At 38.1% G+C, this 19,100-nt stretch overlaps 1 protein-coding gene across 1 annotated transcript in view; it reads left to right on the forward strand.

Annotated features, from left to right (window-relative positions):
- MICU2 (mitochondrial calcium uptake 2) overlaps positions 1-19,100 on the forward strand; it is a 116,997-nt gene that overhangs the window by 51,654 nt on the left and 46,243 nt on the right. The window contains exon 2 of the mRNA XM_053456429.1: positions 8,268-8,412. Within this exon, the coding sequence (XP_053312404.1) occupies positions 8,268-8,412 (145 nt within the window). The remainder of the gene's footprint in view (positions 1-8,267; positions 8,413-19,100) is intronic.

The following is a 19,100-nucleotide window of genomic DNA, read 5'->3' on the forward strand; positions in this document are numbered from 1 at the left end:
TCGTGATATGTTTAGCGGAGAAAGCCGACAGCTGTTCTGTCTCAATTAGCCCCATTTCTTTTGCCCTGTTGACAGTTGTACAACTTTTCTAAGACAGATACTGTTTGAACAACATAAAAAAAGAAACAATTAGAGTGATGCGGAGATTTTTTTTTGCGACTGGGGCGAGACTAAATCAAACAGACAGGAAGTGACAGACGCGGAGTTATAGCTTCAATGCAGAGAATATACCCCAAGGCTTGGTTTATAACCTTCTCCTCTAATAAGACAAATATTCTTACTAATTATTTCTCTTTTTGAAATGTGCGATCTGATGATCACTTTCATCATCCTGAAAGACATCGTATCTTACATAAATTACATGAGTCATTGTGACTGTTCTGTAATAATAGATCGCCAAAATATATAGATTTTCATCTATAGCCCTTTACCATTTATTATTATTATTATTTCTTTAGTGTAAGAAGGGATTTATGGGGGTGTTTAAGCATGGATAACTAGCTCTGTCAAATGGGATAATTTTTATCTCTGTAGTCTGATTGCGAGTCCTAATGCCTTTATTGTTAACATATTTTTACTGTTGGGTAGCAAGCACATTATATTTAAGAAATTACACCTGTATATAGTTGGGTCTTAATGTGTTTTATCTCTATAATTCAACATGCTCTACATTTCTTTCAACATTTAGCCAAAAAGAAACATGCATAATAAGACAAAATATTATCTTTCTTGTAGATCTGCCACCGTAGTCCAATTGAGGTTGAATACCTGTTTGAATCTTGCGAGAGGGCTCTCGTATTGGCTGGCAGAGGGCTTGTGGTGTTACAGGGAAGCTACAATAAAATCTGTGGTTGGTTAGGGGGTCCCTTTGTCATTTGCTACATATTGGTGGCACCTCTGTGGAGTACAAGATAGCAAAGGAAACAATCTTCGCAACAATGAACATAAGGTGTAAATTAAAAGTATTGTAAACTCACTTTCATGTTTCCTTGGGAAATGTTATAACGTTTGTTAAGAGTTTTCACTTTTTTTGCCCCCTGATAAACCCCCCAGTGTTTTATTATTGTATTATATATTTAATTAAAATCATCATTGGTACTGAGGTTTCTAACATCTGTCCTACATCTCACAGTTTACAGCCTTATGCTCTGTTAACTCAACCAACAGTTTATAGATTAAAATACACGTTGGTTATGTATATATGTGTGTCTGTGTGTACGTATTTAAATATGTATAAATAAATATTGGTCCATCCTCGCCTTTTGCATCTTTCTAGATCTTAAGCTCACTTGAGCAGGGCCCTTAACTTTTTCCAAATTGTGAAGTGATGCGTTATATGTTATATCCTGTTTGCTTATAGAACAGCTAGTGCCGAATATGATGGCAACTGACAAATCCATACATATTACTAAAAGATTATAAATATATATTAAAAACACAATGATAAGTATACCATGGAAAAAACATTCCATAACTTCTCAAGATCTGCATTCTTATTATCCCCTTCTTATTTTCTACTTCTCCCCTCCTGTTAGGTTGCTGACTCTTGTTGATTGGTTCAGGCGGTCTATGTAAGATAGCCGAGGAGGGAAATTGGGGACGAGAAGTTGATTACATAATTAAACAATTCAAGCGACAAGCACACACTATATGTAGCTTTAATGCATTAGTTATGCTAAAAGCTGCACTGTCAACATGTTTCATCTAAAATAAGAGGTTTTTTTCAGTCAGTGTCCTAATTTCAACTGTGCCTGCCAATTGGTGTAGCGGATGGGTAAAAAGCCTACTTCTCATTGGTTGCACCTGGAGATTTCGCTAATACCCAAGACTTGTCTCGCTCTCCCTGTCTGTCATATGCATATTGCACCACCCAATCCAGACTATTTTCTCTAATTTGTGTTCTTTCCTAAGTGTATTTAGTTTAATACAATGACTAGGTGTCATCGAAAAATCCACCGTTTAACAGAGTAGAATTTCCTTTCAAGCTCTCAAAAGACTGTTTATATAAGTACGGGATTTACAAAAACGCATAATGAGCAAACCTATACAATTTCTGAGGTAATGTTATTTTACACCTGTTTTGCCTTTGGCTGAGGGATTGAGGGGCGGGTGAGCGAAAATCATGTTCGGTTCTATACCTCTTTTAATTAAGGACTTATCTGTACTTTTCTTCCATAATGGTGCTATTGTTAAACAGGCACCTTTGTTCCAAATTAACCTGGTCTATTCAGTGAATGCTGAATCTTTTTTAGGGAAATTCTATTTTAAACGCTTGTTGATTCATCATCTCCTTGTAACTTGTACCAAACACACAGTCTGCTAGATTGGCAGTACCCACCATGTCCCAAACCCTTACCTCTTTACCTGCCTCTAGTACGCTTATTTTAAGAAGGTGGGAATACATGGTTTTTCCTCTGAATTATTGAAGCAAATCATGATCTGCACCATAATTTAATATTTTAAGTGCTGCTTAGCATTTCCAGGAATCTGATGTCTGCAAACACTTCACAATTGTGGTGGAAGGATACGCATAATTCCCATGGAAACTGTAGAGAACATGTGAGAGAGCCCGACACTGAAATCTCCCCAAAATCTATCCTTTTGGAGATAGTAGACAATACACTAAGCGAGGTTTAGGGGGATATGTTAGGGATAGTGGGTAGTTTCAGAAAGGCAGTTTGTGACAAGTAACAGAGTGGCAATAATGACAGCTAAACAAACGTGATGCTGAGATTCAGTGGGTCCCTTTATATGCGGTGGAAAGGTCACTGTGGGTCAAAAATAGGACCTTCCCATGTTCCTCTCTTTATTGAAGCTTTGCAGTGTTTAGTTGAATTTTCCTTTCATACATAGGCGAGGCAGATGTGCCAGTTGCTCACCTTAGCCCACCTCATGTTTAGGGCTTAGATGGAAAGACGTATCTCACCAGAACAAGAGTCTGCTTAGCATAGGAACATCTAGATGACTGGGAAATCGCTTTGCATTTAAATGAAAGGAATCTAGTCTTGTGCCCAGGGTGTGCAATCATGGCAGCGTATGTAAGGTTTCTGTAAATTACCTTTTAACCAAATAATTACTATTGTGGACATCTAAAGCTGAACGCTTATTGAGTTTATTACTCTTAAGTAATGTAACCTAATCTATGTTCCAATATTGTTCCAACATTGTGGTACAAGATACAGATTTCGGAGGACCAGAAGCACCCAGATCTGACTAATATAATGTGATCTTGTTAACAATACTTCAAACATATATTATGTAATAAAACAATTCTAATTCATTGTTGTCTTCAAGTATAGGATATTCTTACAAAAGTTAGGACCACCAACCAGTAGTGGCTACCTAGGAGGGGTCCTTCCGTATGCACATCCTTATAGGTAACCAGATTTTACATTTTTAGTCCAGGTTTTAGTTACCTTGCGCTCCTTTATTGTTGACAGACTTACTTTGAATGAAAATAGATGTAGCAATAATCCCAGAATCAAAATTACACATTTCCAATATATATTCTGGAGTTCAGACTTTTACCCTTTATCTTTCATGGACTTCAATAGACTTTGAAGTATCCCGTCTGTCATCGTGGCTAAAGTATTAGCAGATGTTCCTATTGATAAGCTTCTTGATAATGGGATTTTTCCTGCCTCTCCACATCCGTGGATGACAACTTGATTTAGGATGCAGATCGTTTGACTGGTAGGAGACCTTATATACTCTGTCCTGTGGACCTTAGTCCGTTGATTTAAATGTGGATTAGGTAGAAATTTACAGCTGCTGTTCCACTCGAATCCCCCTGAACCTCAGACTACCTCATTCAAATAAAAAAGATACTGCAATATTTTTTATTGGTATTGGTAACACATGAGATTACTGTGTAGTTCATTATAAATAATCAATTAGAGTGCTTTTTTGTAAATATATACACCCACCCACACTATTGGTATTAAAATGTAAGTATGCCTTTTATACACTGATTTTAAATGAGTCTCCAATGGTTACTCATCCTTCTGTTACCCAAGAGGTAATATTGTTCACAGTTAAGTGAAGAGCTTCAGGCTTTCTGGTATTGTCAAAAATAATAATAAATGCACATTAATGGATCATTTCCTGATTTGATCCACCTGTTCCAGAGTGAGGAGTGTCTTTAAAGCATGCACTGGCTGCGTTGTAGTGTCTGGATGTGAGCTTAGACACCTTAAAGGAAAATCCTTGTGCGTTTCTGCATCTGTTTCTCATTTAGCATTAGCTGTAGGATGCAATCTTTACTGGCTGCAGACAAACCCTTATGGGATACACCATTATGTACAGATCTGTTGGATCCTATGCATCAGGGTATATGTATAAAGGCAAGGTTGGTGGTGTAAAAGCATTGCATTTGCCTTTGCCCCTTTCTCTACATCCTAGCTTAATGTCCTGCTGGAGATGCGCTCGGCCAAAAAGTCCTCTCATTGGGTCAGATTATTTTTTTTGTCCACATTGTTTTTAAGTGTTAATGGTCTGAAAAACATACACGCCTGTGTGCCATGTATATAAACCATATGCAACCTAAGATACAACCAATAGGTTTTGTGTAAGAAAGAGTGCTTTAGGACTGTCCTGGTCCATAGGGAGTTGAGCAGAATGTCTCGCAAAACTCTGCAGTGCTAGCCATGCCGGGTTTCATGCATCGCTTGCAAATCCAGCTGATGGTGCCAGTGCATTCTTTTTAGACCAGGATTGGTGCTACAGTTGTGACAATCGCACAATTTCACAAGTTTAAGCTCCGGCACAATATATATCACACTGTGCGTTTCCCTTCATACCCTTCCATGACATGCACCACCTCTTTGGGCAAACATTTAAGCGATCTACTATGGCCAAATATTGTACTTACATTGTTTGCAGGTTATACTTATTTATTCTTTATTGTTCCACTTTGTACAATAAGCTAAAACAGCAGGACTGTTTGCGGTCATGCATGACCTACGATTGCGATTTACCAGCCACGGAATTGGTGATTTCCTTGTTGAGTTACAGGACTCTCGTCCTATACCGGAAATCTGTAATTACTCTCCGAAGGCTCTTTCATCACGTAGCTCTTTCTTGCTGACCTGTTTTCATCCTTCCCGCTTACTTATGTATCAGACAATCCTGAAAGACACTGAGATGCATTGAGCTGCAGGCTTAGGAGGATTTGGAGTTATGTGACAAATTATTTTAATGAATCTCACGGGTCGAGCAACCAAATATTCAATGAGGAGAATTATAGCTGGTGAATTCATGTAATATGAGCTATGCGCATACTAACAACCACTGCATTTGTGTTTGTGTATTATTAAAAAAACATTTTTTTTAAATTGTCTGGTTAATTATTTTAATTTGTGCCTGCATAGGATTTTAGATCACAAATATTCAGATTTTTATACTTTTTCACTACACAAAAATGCTCCAGCTCTGCTTTTACGTATACATTTTTGTCACAGGGCAGTGCTGTCTCCTTAAGAAAATATTATCTCAACATGTTTAATTGTGGTACTTCATTTGGAGGTAGCATGCAAGCAATGTAAACACAATCTTGTTTGTTTTAATTAACTTTATTATTAATACGCTTGCCAATCTAAGTATTTTTGGCCCCATCCCACTATTTCCTCTGCCTCCTTTTCCCTGTAAGTGCAAAAATAATGCATGCATGAGTGGGTATGTAATGGTAACATCAACCGACCAACCTGCATGAAATAAACTTTATTACTGGAAATATGTAAATGGATCACAGTGACAGCTGTGCTGACTGCCCCTGTCCACCCAAACTGTTGCATTAAAACATTCAGTATACGTAATGTATATAGACAGGACGTAAGCTCTAGCGGCCATTGCCTCGCTGCAATTTTCGTCCTTGTTTGTTGAAATTTTACTTTTTTGGCATTACATTTAAAAAAATGGAAATAATAAAAGTAATCACAATTGAAGGGACACTCCAGCCATCATAAGCACTTTAATCCATATGAGAGCTGAGAGGTCCCCAATTGCCTCTTTCCTACAAAGTGTTTTAATATGGATTAACCCATATCACATAATGAGTAATACTTACTGTGGTTATCCTCATGACGAGGTAATAGGAACTGGGTGTGGAGCATCACAATATATATACAAGTCGCGATCTGAGGATGTTGCCGCCATACTTCTGCAAAATATATGTTTCATAAATATAGCTGTGGCTGTTTGGGGGGGGGTATAGCCTCCCCATGGAGGGTGCCAGCTCTCATAAGAAGAAGAAGAAAAAAAAAAACTTTTTGCAAATGTGAAAATGTTGGAAATGAGGGTTAATGGTAACATTTCCAACAGAAATTCAATTGGTGGACCATGGTAACGTGTGGTCCTCAGCGGTACTGTACACCACTTGTGAACCTGCATGGTGGAGAATGATGGTATATAGACCAAAAGAACATACATAGGTGACCGTGCCCTTTACACCAAGTCAGTGTGAAAAATTAAATAAATTGATTATAAATAATACCAACAGAATCTTATTCAAAGGGATCCAAGTGATATTTCCAGCAGAAAGGAAGAAAACAATAAAATAGTGTAATTTGTAAAAAAAATAAAAAAATAAAAAAAAAAAAAATATATATATATATATATATATATATATATATATATATATATATATATATATATATAATATAATATATATATATAATATAATATATATATAAGGAAAGACCCTTACGTTTGGTGGGGCTTTTTAGTTTGAGAGAAGAAAATGTATCTCCTGATTTGTGTGCAAAGAACTCTTTTAAATGTAAGCTCCTATTGAGATTATATTCAACATCTGAATTTAAATGTATTCAGAAACTTTGTAGGAACAAAGGATAGGCCAGAAGCAGTGAGGTTCCTATCAGATTGATTGATTCCAATCGGTGGCTTTCCTCTTGGAGCAGGGGAGCCTGGCCCTTTATCCATGTGTCATCTCCTTTTTGGTCTCGTTTATACTCCTTGTGCATGCCCTTGACTTTGTCCTATAAAAGCTTGTGTGGCTTTAATTTCTGGTGTTTAAACCTTAACCGTTCATTTACATATTTTGAGACTGTAGTTTAGTCATTAATCCCACTGCTGTAGGGGTAGACGGGGTGGTAGCGTAAGTTTCTTCTATACTTGTATCAAGACACGATTTACTTCTCCTATAACGAGAATCATTAAGTCCAGAAAGCATTTTTTCAATGGCACAATACGTTAGTTGCAGAACTCCTCAGGATTTCTTCTGACAATAGTTGAAACATTCTTAATGCTAAATCGTTTTGCAGCATAACAATCTGATATGAACAGGCCAAGGAGATCTAAATCCACCTCGCCTTTTTTTCGAAAGACATAAATCTTTGATAGCATCTGTACTGAGAAGATCTGAGATGGTCCACAAAATATTATTCACCTATGTAAAATCTCCACACATTTAATGAAAACTCCTGCTAGGGCAAAAAAATCTTCCGTATTGAAAGTCCACTGATCCAATGCAAATCCAGAAAGCAGATCAACAATATATATATATATATATATATCTCAATCCTGCACTCGGCTTCTCCGTAACAGTATAGCTGTAGAGCGCCCAGGTGCAGAGGTTTAGATTGATGAGATATATAAGAAGCACCATTCCCTTCCCCAGAAGGAGCTCCATGGGCTTTCTAACGGAGGAACCTACTGAAGAGTCCACTTTGATAAATTTAAGTATTGTTTAATTTTCACACACATTGTGGTGCTTTTTGTAAATTTTTGTGCAGCACCTTATTTTTCTCTTTATATATATATATATATTTCTACATATAACCATGTAACAGGTGAAATGTGAAAAAGCGGTCTCTCCACCGCAACAACTAATATTCCTTGTGATTGGACCATTTCACTGGTTGCTATGGTAATAACACTTTTTTTTATATACATAACCCCATAGCTTTTCCAGGCTGAAACAGAAGAGCAGTGAAGGCGTCATGAAGCAGTGGGTTTAGAATTTCTTTGACAGGCTGATCCGTTACTCTTTTACCTCTTGCCAGTATTTTAACAGTAGTGCGTTTCTTCTGCTAGTGATTTGTCTGACACTTGGAATATTTATTCTCGTTTTAAGTTGTCTGGAGCTTTTACGCAGATCATCATTTTTACGGTTCTGTTTTCAATTCTGTAGACCTGACCCTTTGTTTGATGTCGTTTTGCGATTCAGCACACATTAATCTGATACTCATTTCTTTTGTATGTGTGTCTATATCTTCCTTTAAATATGCTTTCCCCTTTTTTTATTGTTACAGAATAAAAATCTTATTGATGACACCGTGGAAAAGCGGTCTCTCCGAAAGCAAAGGTTTATGCAGTTTGCCTCACTGGAGTACGAGGGCGAGCATTTTATGACCCCGAGAGATTTCCTCTTCTCCGTCATGTTTGAGCAGGTGGAACGTAAGTCGCATTAAAGCAAATTACCCCGAGTGCGGTGAAAATTGGAAAATGTTTTAATGGAGCTGCGTGTCATTTTAATTTGCCATTTAAATTGTAAAAGAAATTTCAACTGATTAATGTAGCATAGTTTACATACGTATCGGGGAAAACATGACAGCATCTGCCACAGCCTACTTTTTTCACGTAATATTTTCTTGTGATTATTATTTTTTTTATATTTTAAAATCTGTCTACAAACAATCCTAATTAAAATGGGCACAAGCCAACTCCTGCACAGCATGAGCTCTTTTACAGTGAGGACAATAAAGTATGGAATTCACTTCCAAGGGAGGTGGTGTTATGAAATACATTAGATGCCTTCAAAAGGGGCCTTGATATTTTTTTTTTTAGAAAGGCATGACATACAGGGATATAAATAGAATTAATATTTTAGAGCTTCTTGATCCAAGGAGAAATCCGATTGCCTCTTGGAGTCGAGAAGGAATTTTTTTTCACCTGATGGCAGAATTCAAAGTAGCTTAATTAGGTTTTTTTTGCCTTCTTTTGGATCAAGAATAGGAAGGTTAGGTAGAAGGATTGAACTTGATAGACTTAGGTCTTTTTTCAACCTTATGAACTATGTAACTATTACTTGTACTAATTGCCGTATAATATATAAAAAACATATGGTATTTTTAAATTTGGGACAAATATTAGAATCTATTTAGCAGGTTTTTTTGTTGTAGATGGGTAAAGTTGTTCTGTTTTTTTTTGTTTTTCTTCATTTTTTTATCTTATTTTTTTAACATTAAATTAGATAATATGATCAAAAAGTGGTATTTAAAGAAAAACATAATTTGTGTTGGTACATTAAATGAGGGATGATAATTCCAGCTAAACACCAACACTGCAGACATGTTGAAACAGCCGTTGTCATGAAGGGTATCAAACATATAACAGTTTTGTCACCAAGGAGTTTTACTATGCACAGCCTTAATGTTTAGGTTTATATATAATATATATATATATAGATCTTGATTTATCTGTACAGATAAAAGATATTTGATTTATTGGGTTTTCCCAGGTTATGAGTTTAAATAATAATTGCTGTGTTAGCTAGAGTAGGCTGGTCTCTGTCTTTGTATTTAGCTTTATAGCTGTGTGTTTGGAGCTATTTAAACAGTTTTTGTTCTGTTATCTGCTACATTTTTATATAGCTTGTATTGTCATTTAAACGTGTGGCATGTGAATCCATTTTCCTGTTATTTCTTGTCATTGATCATGACTGTTCAAATATTTGAAATGTTTTTATGGTGATGTTGAGTCACGGTTAAAGGCCTCTCACGCTGATAAAATATTTCATTTACTGATTAAATGAAAAAAGTGGATTAATAATGTAGAAGCTCATTCTCCTGCTCGGTCTGATTATGCCTAATCTTTGGGGGAAAATGTTATTCTCATTATTTGTATAAACATAAAATTCCTGTAGTTGTTTGTTCTGTAATTGTTTAATAAAGTAAAATTCTTGGCCTTAAAGGAAGGCATTTCCTTAAACACATTCCTTGAACATTTGATTTACTTGGATTTAGCATGCATTGTTCTTGACGTATTGTTCACAGCATTAGTACATAAAAAAACAATGAAAATATGATTTATGATAAATGGAAAGCATAACTTTCTCTATAAAAAAAAAAAAAAAAAAAAGCAAAATATGTAATTGCATCAATACAGAAACCTTTAGGAAGCTCAAGGAAAGTGCAACTAATATTTAAAGTGGAACAGCATGATCAAGCAAATAAAACTTAGAAGAGCGACCGTTGTATTCTTACCATCGAAGGATTGCATCAATACAGAAACTTTTTAGTTTGCTTTTTGATTAAATAAAAAAAATATATATACATACATACGTACATATTTCTGGAGAATATTTAGGCATTCAACAGTACTAGGAAAGATTGTTCCAAAATGACTTCCAATTAAAGAGAGTAAGTGGAACAGCGTCCACTCGGAACAGTTCATGGTGTTTGAACCATAGGTTAGACGGTGTACCGCATCTAATACTTGTGGTGTTCCAGATTAAATAAACCAGGCATGATCTTTTATTCACTTTTCTTCATTAAGTGCATGATAGTCCCCATGACAGCTTTTAGCAAAACTACCTGTAGCTGGTGCTTTGTATTTGTTTAGGCACCGTTTTACTTCAAAGGCACTGAGATTCAAGGGAAAGGATGGCAAAACTGGTGCCATCTAATGAATATCCTGATGTGTCCATGTAATCTGTAATGAACTTCACTAAATCTTTAATGAAGATTAAATGGCAACTACAGACCAGTTAGTCTTAAAGGGACATTCCAGCCATCATATACTCATTAATGCATATGATGGCTGCATAGACCCTTTAATTGTTTGAATGCAGGCAATTCTGTCTGTGTTGTACGCTTACTAACCCATAATGGGGGTATAGGGTCATTGGTTAATGTGGCGACACAGTTGTCCATGCCGAGTTGTTTTCCTTGTAAATACGTCACGAGATTCTGAAGAATTTCCTCATACATATTTACTCCTTTTCCCACCTTAAAGATATTTTCTGTGCATTAGATGTGTTCTGCCAAACACATTCCATGCACATTATATACTTATCTTCAGTCACCCCCAGCTCTGGCTCAGCGAACACTTCAGGCGGGGATCTTTTTAGGCCCCCAGTGCATATGGGTAGAAATAAACTTGCACTTCAAGCAGCCAATCAGCGGCAGGAAAGGTCAGACCACAGTGAAGAAGGGACGCTGCTACTGCGGAGCTTCTACTTCTGTCCATTTTATTTTTCCTTTCTTAAGTAAGGCTGTAACATACAGTGAACTGCCCTTTTAAGTAAGAAGTGGGCCCATCTAGCGGGTCTGTTTTAATTGGTCCATGATGTTGTCTTGTATTAATGTAAAGAAGGTAGCCATATGAACATTGTCAAACCGTATGACCTGCAATCCATGTATTACTTCAGGCAGACAAAAGAAGTAAAAACATACCATGGATGCTTACATGAGACAACGTTAAAAACATTTAATATAACTTTCTTTCCCTCCTCCCTTGCCGGATGAAGGAGGCAATGAACCTGTCAGGTCTATGCTCCAGCACGTGTCCCAGGCCTGCAGACATCTTTGAGATTTTGCCTGGCATAGGAGTTGAACACGGGACCTATAAAACTACAGTTCTGCGTGCCACTTGTCAAACCATGCTGCTCATCCACTTTACTGCAGTTACCTGCCGCCTCCCCTCTATTGCTGACACCCGCAGCCACCGATAACCTACACCTGTTAACTAGGCTATTTAAACCGTTTCCTAACCTGTATTTTCTGCTCAGTGATGCTTTGCTTGTTAAACCTGCTTTGTGGTCTGCTTGGCTGATGGTTGCTTCCCTATTTACCCAACTACCAATTCTCTTTACCTGAATCTGGACCATCGGGCAACGCCTCTGGTTTATGCTTCTGTAGTGTGTCTCTGGATCGGTCACTGTACCTACTCGCGTTGGGTGTGGGATGTGTGGCCACTAAGGTTGTGTTTCCCTGCAACTTGATGCCACGGTGTTCCTATCCGGGATCCTGGCAATACTAAAGTAGCACATGTATACATGGTTGATGGACTTGTTTAATAAAAAGAGTGTGTAGCTTCCGTTTTACATAGATATGTCTTTGTTTTATTATACAAGCAGTAGCTTATATTTCCCATGTTCCCAATATCCAGTGAATTCCCCTGTTTGTTCAATTAATTCCTTAGATCTTTCTTTCTATTCCGAATCCTGGTACGTTTTGATGTTGGCAGGTTGGGGACTGCCCTTAGGTCTTTGCCTGGAGTCCCCGAGGAGATGTATTTTCAGCTTTTGTGTTTTGCTTCAGTCCCTCCCTTTGTTGACCTGCCTTTTAACCTTTCCCTACTGCACAATAGTAATTATGAAATAACCTCCATATTTTTTTTTGATAAATAAAGAGGTGCATATAACTAGATTCTGTGTTAAAAATGACTTGTCACCATTACACAATATGTCCTCATACAGCTGTTCTTACTAAAATTAGTATTTGCGCCAACAGTTAATTTCTTTACTTTTACACGAATACAAATATAGTAAATCACCCTTGCAATAAGTGTGTTATGGCTTTATAGATAACTAATGCAGACAATAAAGGTGTAAAAAAAGAATCAAGAGGGTAAAAGCAGGGTTAAGTAGCTGGGAGAAAAGATGGGAACAAAAAAATGTCCAATAGAGGTCACATACAGTATTATCTGGAATATTATAATAGAAAAGTACAATGTAACATCATGTTGGGCAGGTCCATGGAATTACTAATAGCCTGTATATGAGTATACGTCTAGTCACAGGATGAGACAGGAGCCGTGGGAGCCAACAGGTATGAACAAAATAACCCAAAAGAAGTGACTGCCCTAAGCTGAGTATATAGAAGGTTATGATGGCCAACTGGATTATGTGGTAGGTTACCTGGCCTTGGGAATGTACACTGGTAGAAGTTGACTGTATTGTGGGAAAAAGTCCACAATCCACACTTAATAGTTTTCTGGTTTGGAGATGAGTACAAACTTACATTTGTAAGTAATTTCAGTTTTTCGGGGGGTAGAATCATTTGAAAAGGCACAGGTGTGCCCATATTGTAACATATTTTGTTTGTCCCATGGGATGACATCCCTGGCTATAGTTGTTGGAAGTGCAATTCTGTTCCTAAGCACCTTGAACAGCTTAGCAAGGGGAGCCAATTAATGTTGCCACCCGTCCTGGTGTGACTTGGACAATCTTGGTCCAGACTGGCCAGTCCCCCTGGTAGTAGCACAGCAGCTTGCACGCTGTGCCAGCTGTATTGAACACAAGCTGCAGCTTCACATAGAGCAAGTGGGGTGTGTGTCTGGGGGTATTTTGTTATGTTAACGTGCCTGGGATTTTTTTTTTTTTTCTCTCATACTTTTCCTTTCCTTTGTTTTACTCTTTTCTCCCCTTTTCTCCTTTCCTCTTCTTGTTTTCTTTGTCTCTGTCATTTCCTCTCATTGCTCCAGTCTATTATCTCTCTTGTCACTTTCATCACGTTTCTCTCTTATCTGCTGTTTTCTCTTTTCGTTTATATCTCTATTTTCTGTCCTTTTCTCTATTGAGCAAAATGAAACAAACATTTTTGTTCTAAATTATAAAACCATACCCCAGGAGCCAGGCTTATTTCTGAATGGGTTGGGTAAAAGGTAGCAACCTTAGAGACGATGCATTTGTCTAGGACTTAGGCTACTACAACTGTTCATGCAAAAGTCTAAAACCATATTGGTTGCCAATGTGATCACCAACACAACATAAATTCATGCATGTACCCATAACTAAGCATTTCTCTTTAGTGTGAGCATCCCGGCCACCCCAGACTTTAACACTAGTGGTTCATATACAGACTGAAACAATGCAGGTGTGTAGGAGCTTATGAGTGTGTTTAAACATCTTGGGATTGCCAAGCAGTCATTATACCTGGGAACTCTCGCCTTGGGAAGTCCACACGTTACATGTCACTGAATGATCAAGAAATTAAAATGCATACAATGCCCTGCCTGTGCTGTCTGTAGGGGCCAAATGTGATGTAAGAATTGGAAAAGGGAAACCTAAGCAAATTTAGAAACTGAACTTTATGTAAAAATACTAGACGCTAACGATAGATGGTGCTTGATTAAATTATGGTTTTATCCTCTCCTTTAAGACCAGGTCAAATTGAGATCAAGACCATTACCACAATGATGTGCTAAACAATGCCTAAATCAGTCTGCCTTTTATTTAAGGCCGTTGTTTAAGCTGGCAGGCAGTTAAGATTTCAGACCTGTGATGGAGCCATCAAAATTGTTTAGCTAGAGAAATACATTCCTCATCACTCCTCTGGAGTATTATACAATCAGGGAAGAACATTGTTCTGCTTCTGAAGATAAGAACGTATGTCTGGATTAGTCAAAACCTCCTTTTAATGGACTTAGGACAAGAAAGTCTGTGCCTCTGGTGCTCGTACGACACAATAGCCCCGGGGCTTACACTGGCCTTGAACTTGGGACAGAATACAATGCCCCTGTCTCCTCACACATAGTTTATGACTGGGCTCGCAACACAGAAATTTAAAGATCTTATGGTTAACTGAATCACACCTTTCAAAGTTATTTACTACTAATGCCATTACCTAGAAAAATATTTATTATACTATTGATTGGACTGTGAGAGCTGATAATGAGCTTGAAGGCTTCATAGTCTCCATTTGTCAGTAGTAACAGCAAATAATTTAAAAAGCCATTGAGGGAAATTCCCAAGATACATTTGATTTAATAGCATGTACATAGAAGGTGGAAGGGGGTGTGAGGGGCTCTTCCGCCGCTGTTTAGTGAAAGGGAATGGAGACTTGTGTTTGCCCCCTCACAGATCTCTGGTCTTGATTCCATGCTCGTAAAACATTACCTTTCTTCACCGTTTGCAAAACACTATACCTTTTTCCTTTGTGATATATCATTCCAAAGACTAGAATCAAATATAGAAACATAGAATTTGGTGGCAGATAAGACTTTTTTTTTTGAAGACATGTTTGTCAAGACCCTTTGTCTTGCTGTAAAGACTCAGACCTTAATCAGTCCTCGGTCTCGTCTTACCTTCAGAATAGCTTTATTCCTATCCCATGCAGTTTTAAATCTAATGGGAGGCTGTTCCATTTATCTACCACCCTCTCGGTTTTTTCAGTATTAGTAATTCTTGGCCTGTTTGAGGCACATAGATATCAAATAATAGCACCTAGGGCTCTAAAAGGTAATCATAAGCCAGCACATAAATATACCACATGATAAAGTCTAAGACTGATAAGATCCCATCTGTGCACTTTGGGATTTATATTTTGACAGCTTATCGATGATAGAACATATATAACACCAGTCTGTAAATAAAACAGTAGGCCGACGTTAATAATTAGAGTGAAAAAGTAATGTATTATTGTTTTAGGTTATACATTTATGCCATGTTTAGAAAAACACAAAAGTAATACGGAGAAACACTTTTAGTATATGACATCATCAAGAAAAAAAAAATTACTCCGTCCTAGGTTCCAAAACACACAGGTCCAAACATTCACTATCACATTACAACCCAGCTTGATCTTACAAAGCTGATGGTGTGGACACCTTTGTTTTTTTGTTTTGCCCTGATGAAAACCTCTCTAAAGCCGCAACATTGGCATATGCTATCACTTAAACACTCCTGCTTTACTTATATATGTTATATGAGACGAGATAACAAGTAGTATATAACATAACAATTTGACTTGCAGAAACAGGTTAGAAGACCCTGATCAAATGAGCTTACAATCTATTATATGAATTAACATGCATATGATGTCTGGAGTGTCCCTTTAAGTTGATAGAGAATGTCAGGACAGAAAAAACATCAGCTGCCACGCAGAGCCACAGATCTCCTCGATAGGTAGCTAATGTCATGATGTCAGTGTTTGGACACTTTTTGCATCTTCAGTTTTAAAATATCCTATATTTGCTTAAAGAACCGCACATTTATCCTGAGAATGTGCATTCGAGAAATCTTTATTTCCGTTTGTTATGCATGCGCATTACTTATGAGCTCATGATATGTTAAAACGTGAGCCTCTTTAAAGACACGCTGTAATAAGCGTTGAACGTTTGCACCTGTCCAACAACTTCTCGGTCATTTCCCACGAGTCACACTCCTGGCTGTTTATTAGCTGTTTTTTACAACACAATTTTACTAGCCCCAGAGAAAATATAAATCTACCAAAGGTCTATTGGAATTATCTCTAGTGTCTTCAAAACATAAAACCTTTTAACCTGTCTGTTACTACACAGCACAAAATGGTCCTGTGCTAGACAAGCCTATTCCCGGGGTATATTTTGGCCAAGCCTGTCCCTGGGCTGTACACCTACTGCCCCCAAGAGCTTACCCCTGTATTCTCTGTCCTCTATGCTGAGCACCAGGATGTGATGTCATATCCAACCGCCTTAAGGATACACAGCACTAGAGGCACAGACCTCCATAAGGCAACTCGGCCAGGTACAAGGGAGATCTCTGATATCCCCAACAGGCATACCTGGGAACTCTCCAGGTTTCGCCCGGAGACTCTGGGTGAAGCGCCGCATCTCGGGCTCTTCAGCAACAAACTCTGCGTTGTGGGAACTGCGTAGACACGCCCCACTCCCCGCCCACTTCCCCTCCAACACCACTGGTTTTCCTGCAATGTCAGCAGCACCGCCCACAGACATCATCGGGACTGCCCACTGCCTAAACTTCTGATAGCCTGCCAGTGTAAAATATGTATTTTATCATTGTGTGCAAATAAAATAGAACAAAGCAATCAAAATCAGAACGTTGCAAGCACTCTCTCTGGAAAGCAAATCATGGAAAGGTTTTTAGACTATGAACCCCTGCAGCCCTCTTGCTAAACTATAATTCCTATGATCCACAGCCAGACAAGAGCTAGGAACTGTAGTTCAAGAATGTAGTTAGATCGCAATTCTAGCAAACATCAGAAGAGCTACAAGTTGCAGACAAAATAAATACTTTCTAACCTAACCCTGCCTTGTAACGGTAAGAACCAACCTTATTTAAGTGTGTGATAGACTTGTGTGTATGTATAGAATGAAGTGTTGTGCGTGTGATGTACACACGAGTAATCTCTCTACTCACATGCCGTTGGGCTAGTTCACGTTCTTGCTCATGTAATGTCTTTCTGCCTCTTTGTTTACGCCGGAGGAGCGCTGCACAAGTCTTCACTCAATTTAACAGCTTTGAAGATAAGATTTTGATATTTGTCTTCAAAAGACTCAACTTAATGGACAAAGACAAAGTGAAAATGCTCCAGAGAGTTTACACCCCCCCCCCCCAAACACAAACATTCCTGGAGAATCGTGCCAGGCACCAACCACTACGACATTAGATGGACTTACTGCACAACCTGTTGACCTCCACCTAAAGCCCAATTACCCCTTCCTGCCCTACCCTTCTTTATGGCTAGTGGCTGGCATTTGGTGCCCAGCCTTAAACACCTGTCCCATAGGTTATGCATATATACTATGGTCTAATATATGCATCGGTATTGATACCATCATAAATATTTCATTCCTAGAAAACACGTGGCGGTAATGGTTATTTCCAACTTTTTGTTCAATAGTTTCACCTATAATTTAGTCAAATCAGGAAATAGGGAAGGGACAGATGAAGGCAGTATAACATTTACTGGTTTATATTGGTTCTGCAGAACTATCTAACTAAAATGATAACCGTGACGCGATGAAAGGCTGATGGACTGCCAGTGGATGTTCTATGGAAAGATGGCTGGTGGATGTCTTATTTTCGCTATTATAATGAGAAGCAAGTAACGATGTCCTTTAATGGAAACATGAAGATGGATAATGCACACCCCAATTCAGTGCCTGAAAACCCAGACTCCCTTGCTTAAAATGGGACTGTTGGGTGGTATGGCAATTGGATCCAATGCGTTTATGATATGTAGGGAACTGGTGAAAGAGGTGCTGGTCCTAAGCTCTTGCCTGATCTAGGTGATTATTGTATAGATAAAGCAGGTAATATTGTAGCAGTCTCTGTATACACTGATAACAGCAGGAAGCTGTTACATGAGATAAGTGATATGCAAACAGATAATTTTTGTATCTGCGCATGGATTTGTATGACTGTCTAAAGTCACTTTCCATAAGATTGAGAAAAGTATATTCCAAAAAATATGACATCACTTAAAGAAGTTTGGCCCAAAGTCAGTCCCTGCTTGGTTCCTCCGCACCTAGAACTGAGAGATTTCCAATGAGCAAAGGAACCTACAACTCCAGTCGTACGTTTTGGCCTCCCCTTAGGTTAGTCATTGATGTATGGCAGGTATCGTCAATTTATGGCTCAGAATTTCTACCAAAATGTACCGAGACATGCTTTAGAATGATCCATTGAACTTTGTTTTTGATGAGTTGAGACAAAAAAGCTTAAATGCCACCTTCCACTTATCACTAAACAGACCACAAAAGGCTCCATGTACGTTCTATTGCCATTTTCACAAAACATATATCTATTAAATTTTTCAATGCCACGTATAAAGATTACAGGCATTACAGCACGATTGTTTATATATTTTTGTTTTTATTTTTTCCCATCACTGTGTTAAATATTTATTATACACAGGAATTATCTTGCACAGTTATGTGTAATTTTTTACTGATACCCAGATTATTGCGACTTTTAGGGTTGTAGAACACTGAGAACCTAGTGTCTGCCTCATACTGAGCTCCTAGGGGACTAAAGAGGGACTGTCCATCCAAAGGACAGACAAACGGGATGTATGATGGTGTTCCAGCACTATATGTGCCTCTGTAATAGGAACTCGTAGAAAGCAGTACAAATGTGTAAATAGTTTCCCTGAACATTGATCAAAATGTCTAGGAATTCATAGTCCCGGCAGTCCCGCTATTTTTTATTTTTGAGAAGTCTTAAAAACAACATGACTGATTTGAGTCGTTCCTTGGTAACTATTGATCTCAGAAGGCAATTTCAGGAATGTGTTTTTCCAGCAGTTGCGTCTGGTTGCACTGACCTGCCAACCGTCTGGACTCTTGGCTGACTTCACTGCACGCTAGAGACATCATTTAAGTCTGGGGTGGAGTTGGACTCCCTTCCTTGGACGCTC

The sequence above is a fragment of the Spea bombifrons genome, chromosome 2 (assembly GCF_027358695.1).
Source record: "Spea bombifrons isolate aSpeBom1 chromosome 2, aSpeBom1.2.pri, whole genome shotgun sequence".
In the NCBI taxonomy this organism is placed as follows: Eukaryota; Metazoa; Chordata; class Amphibia; order Anura; family Pelobatidae; genus Spea; species Spea bombifrons.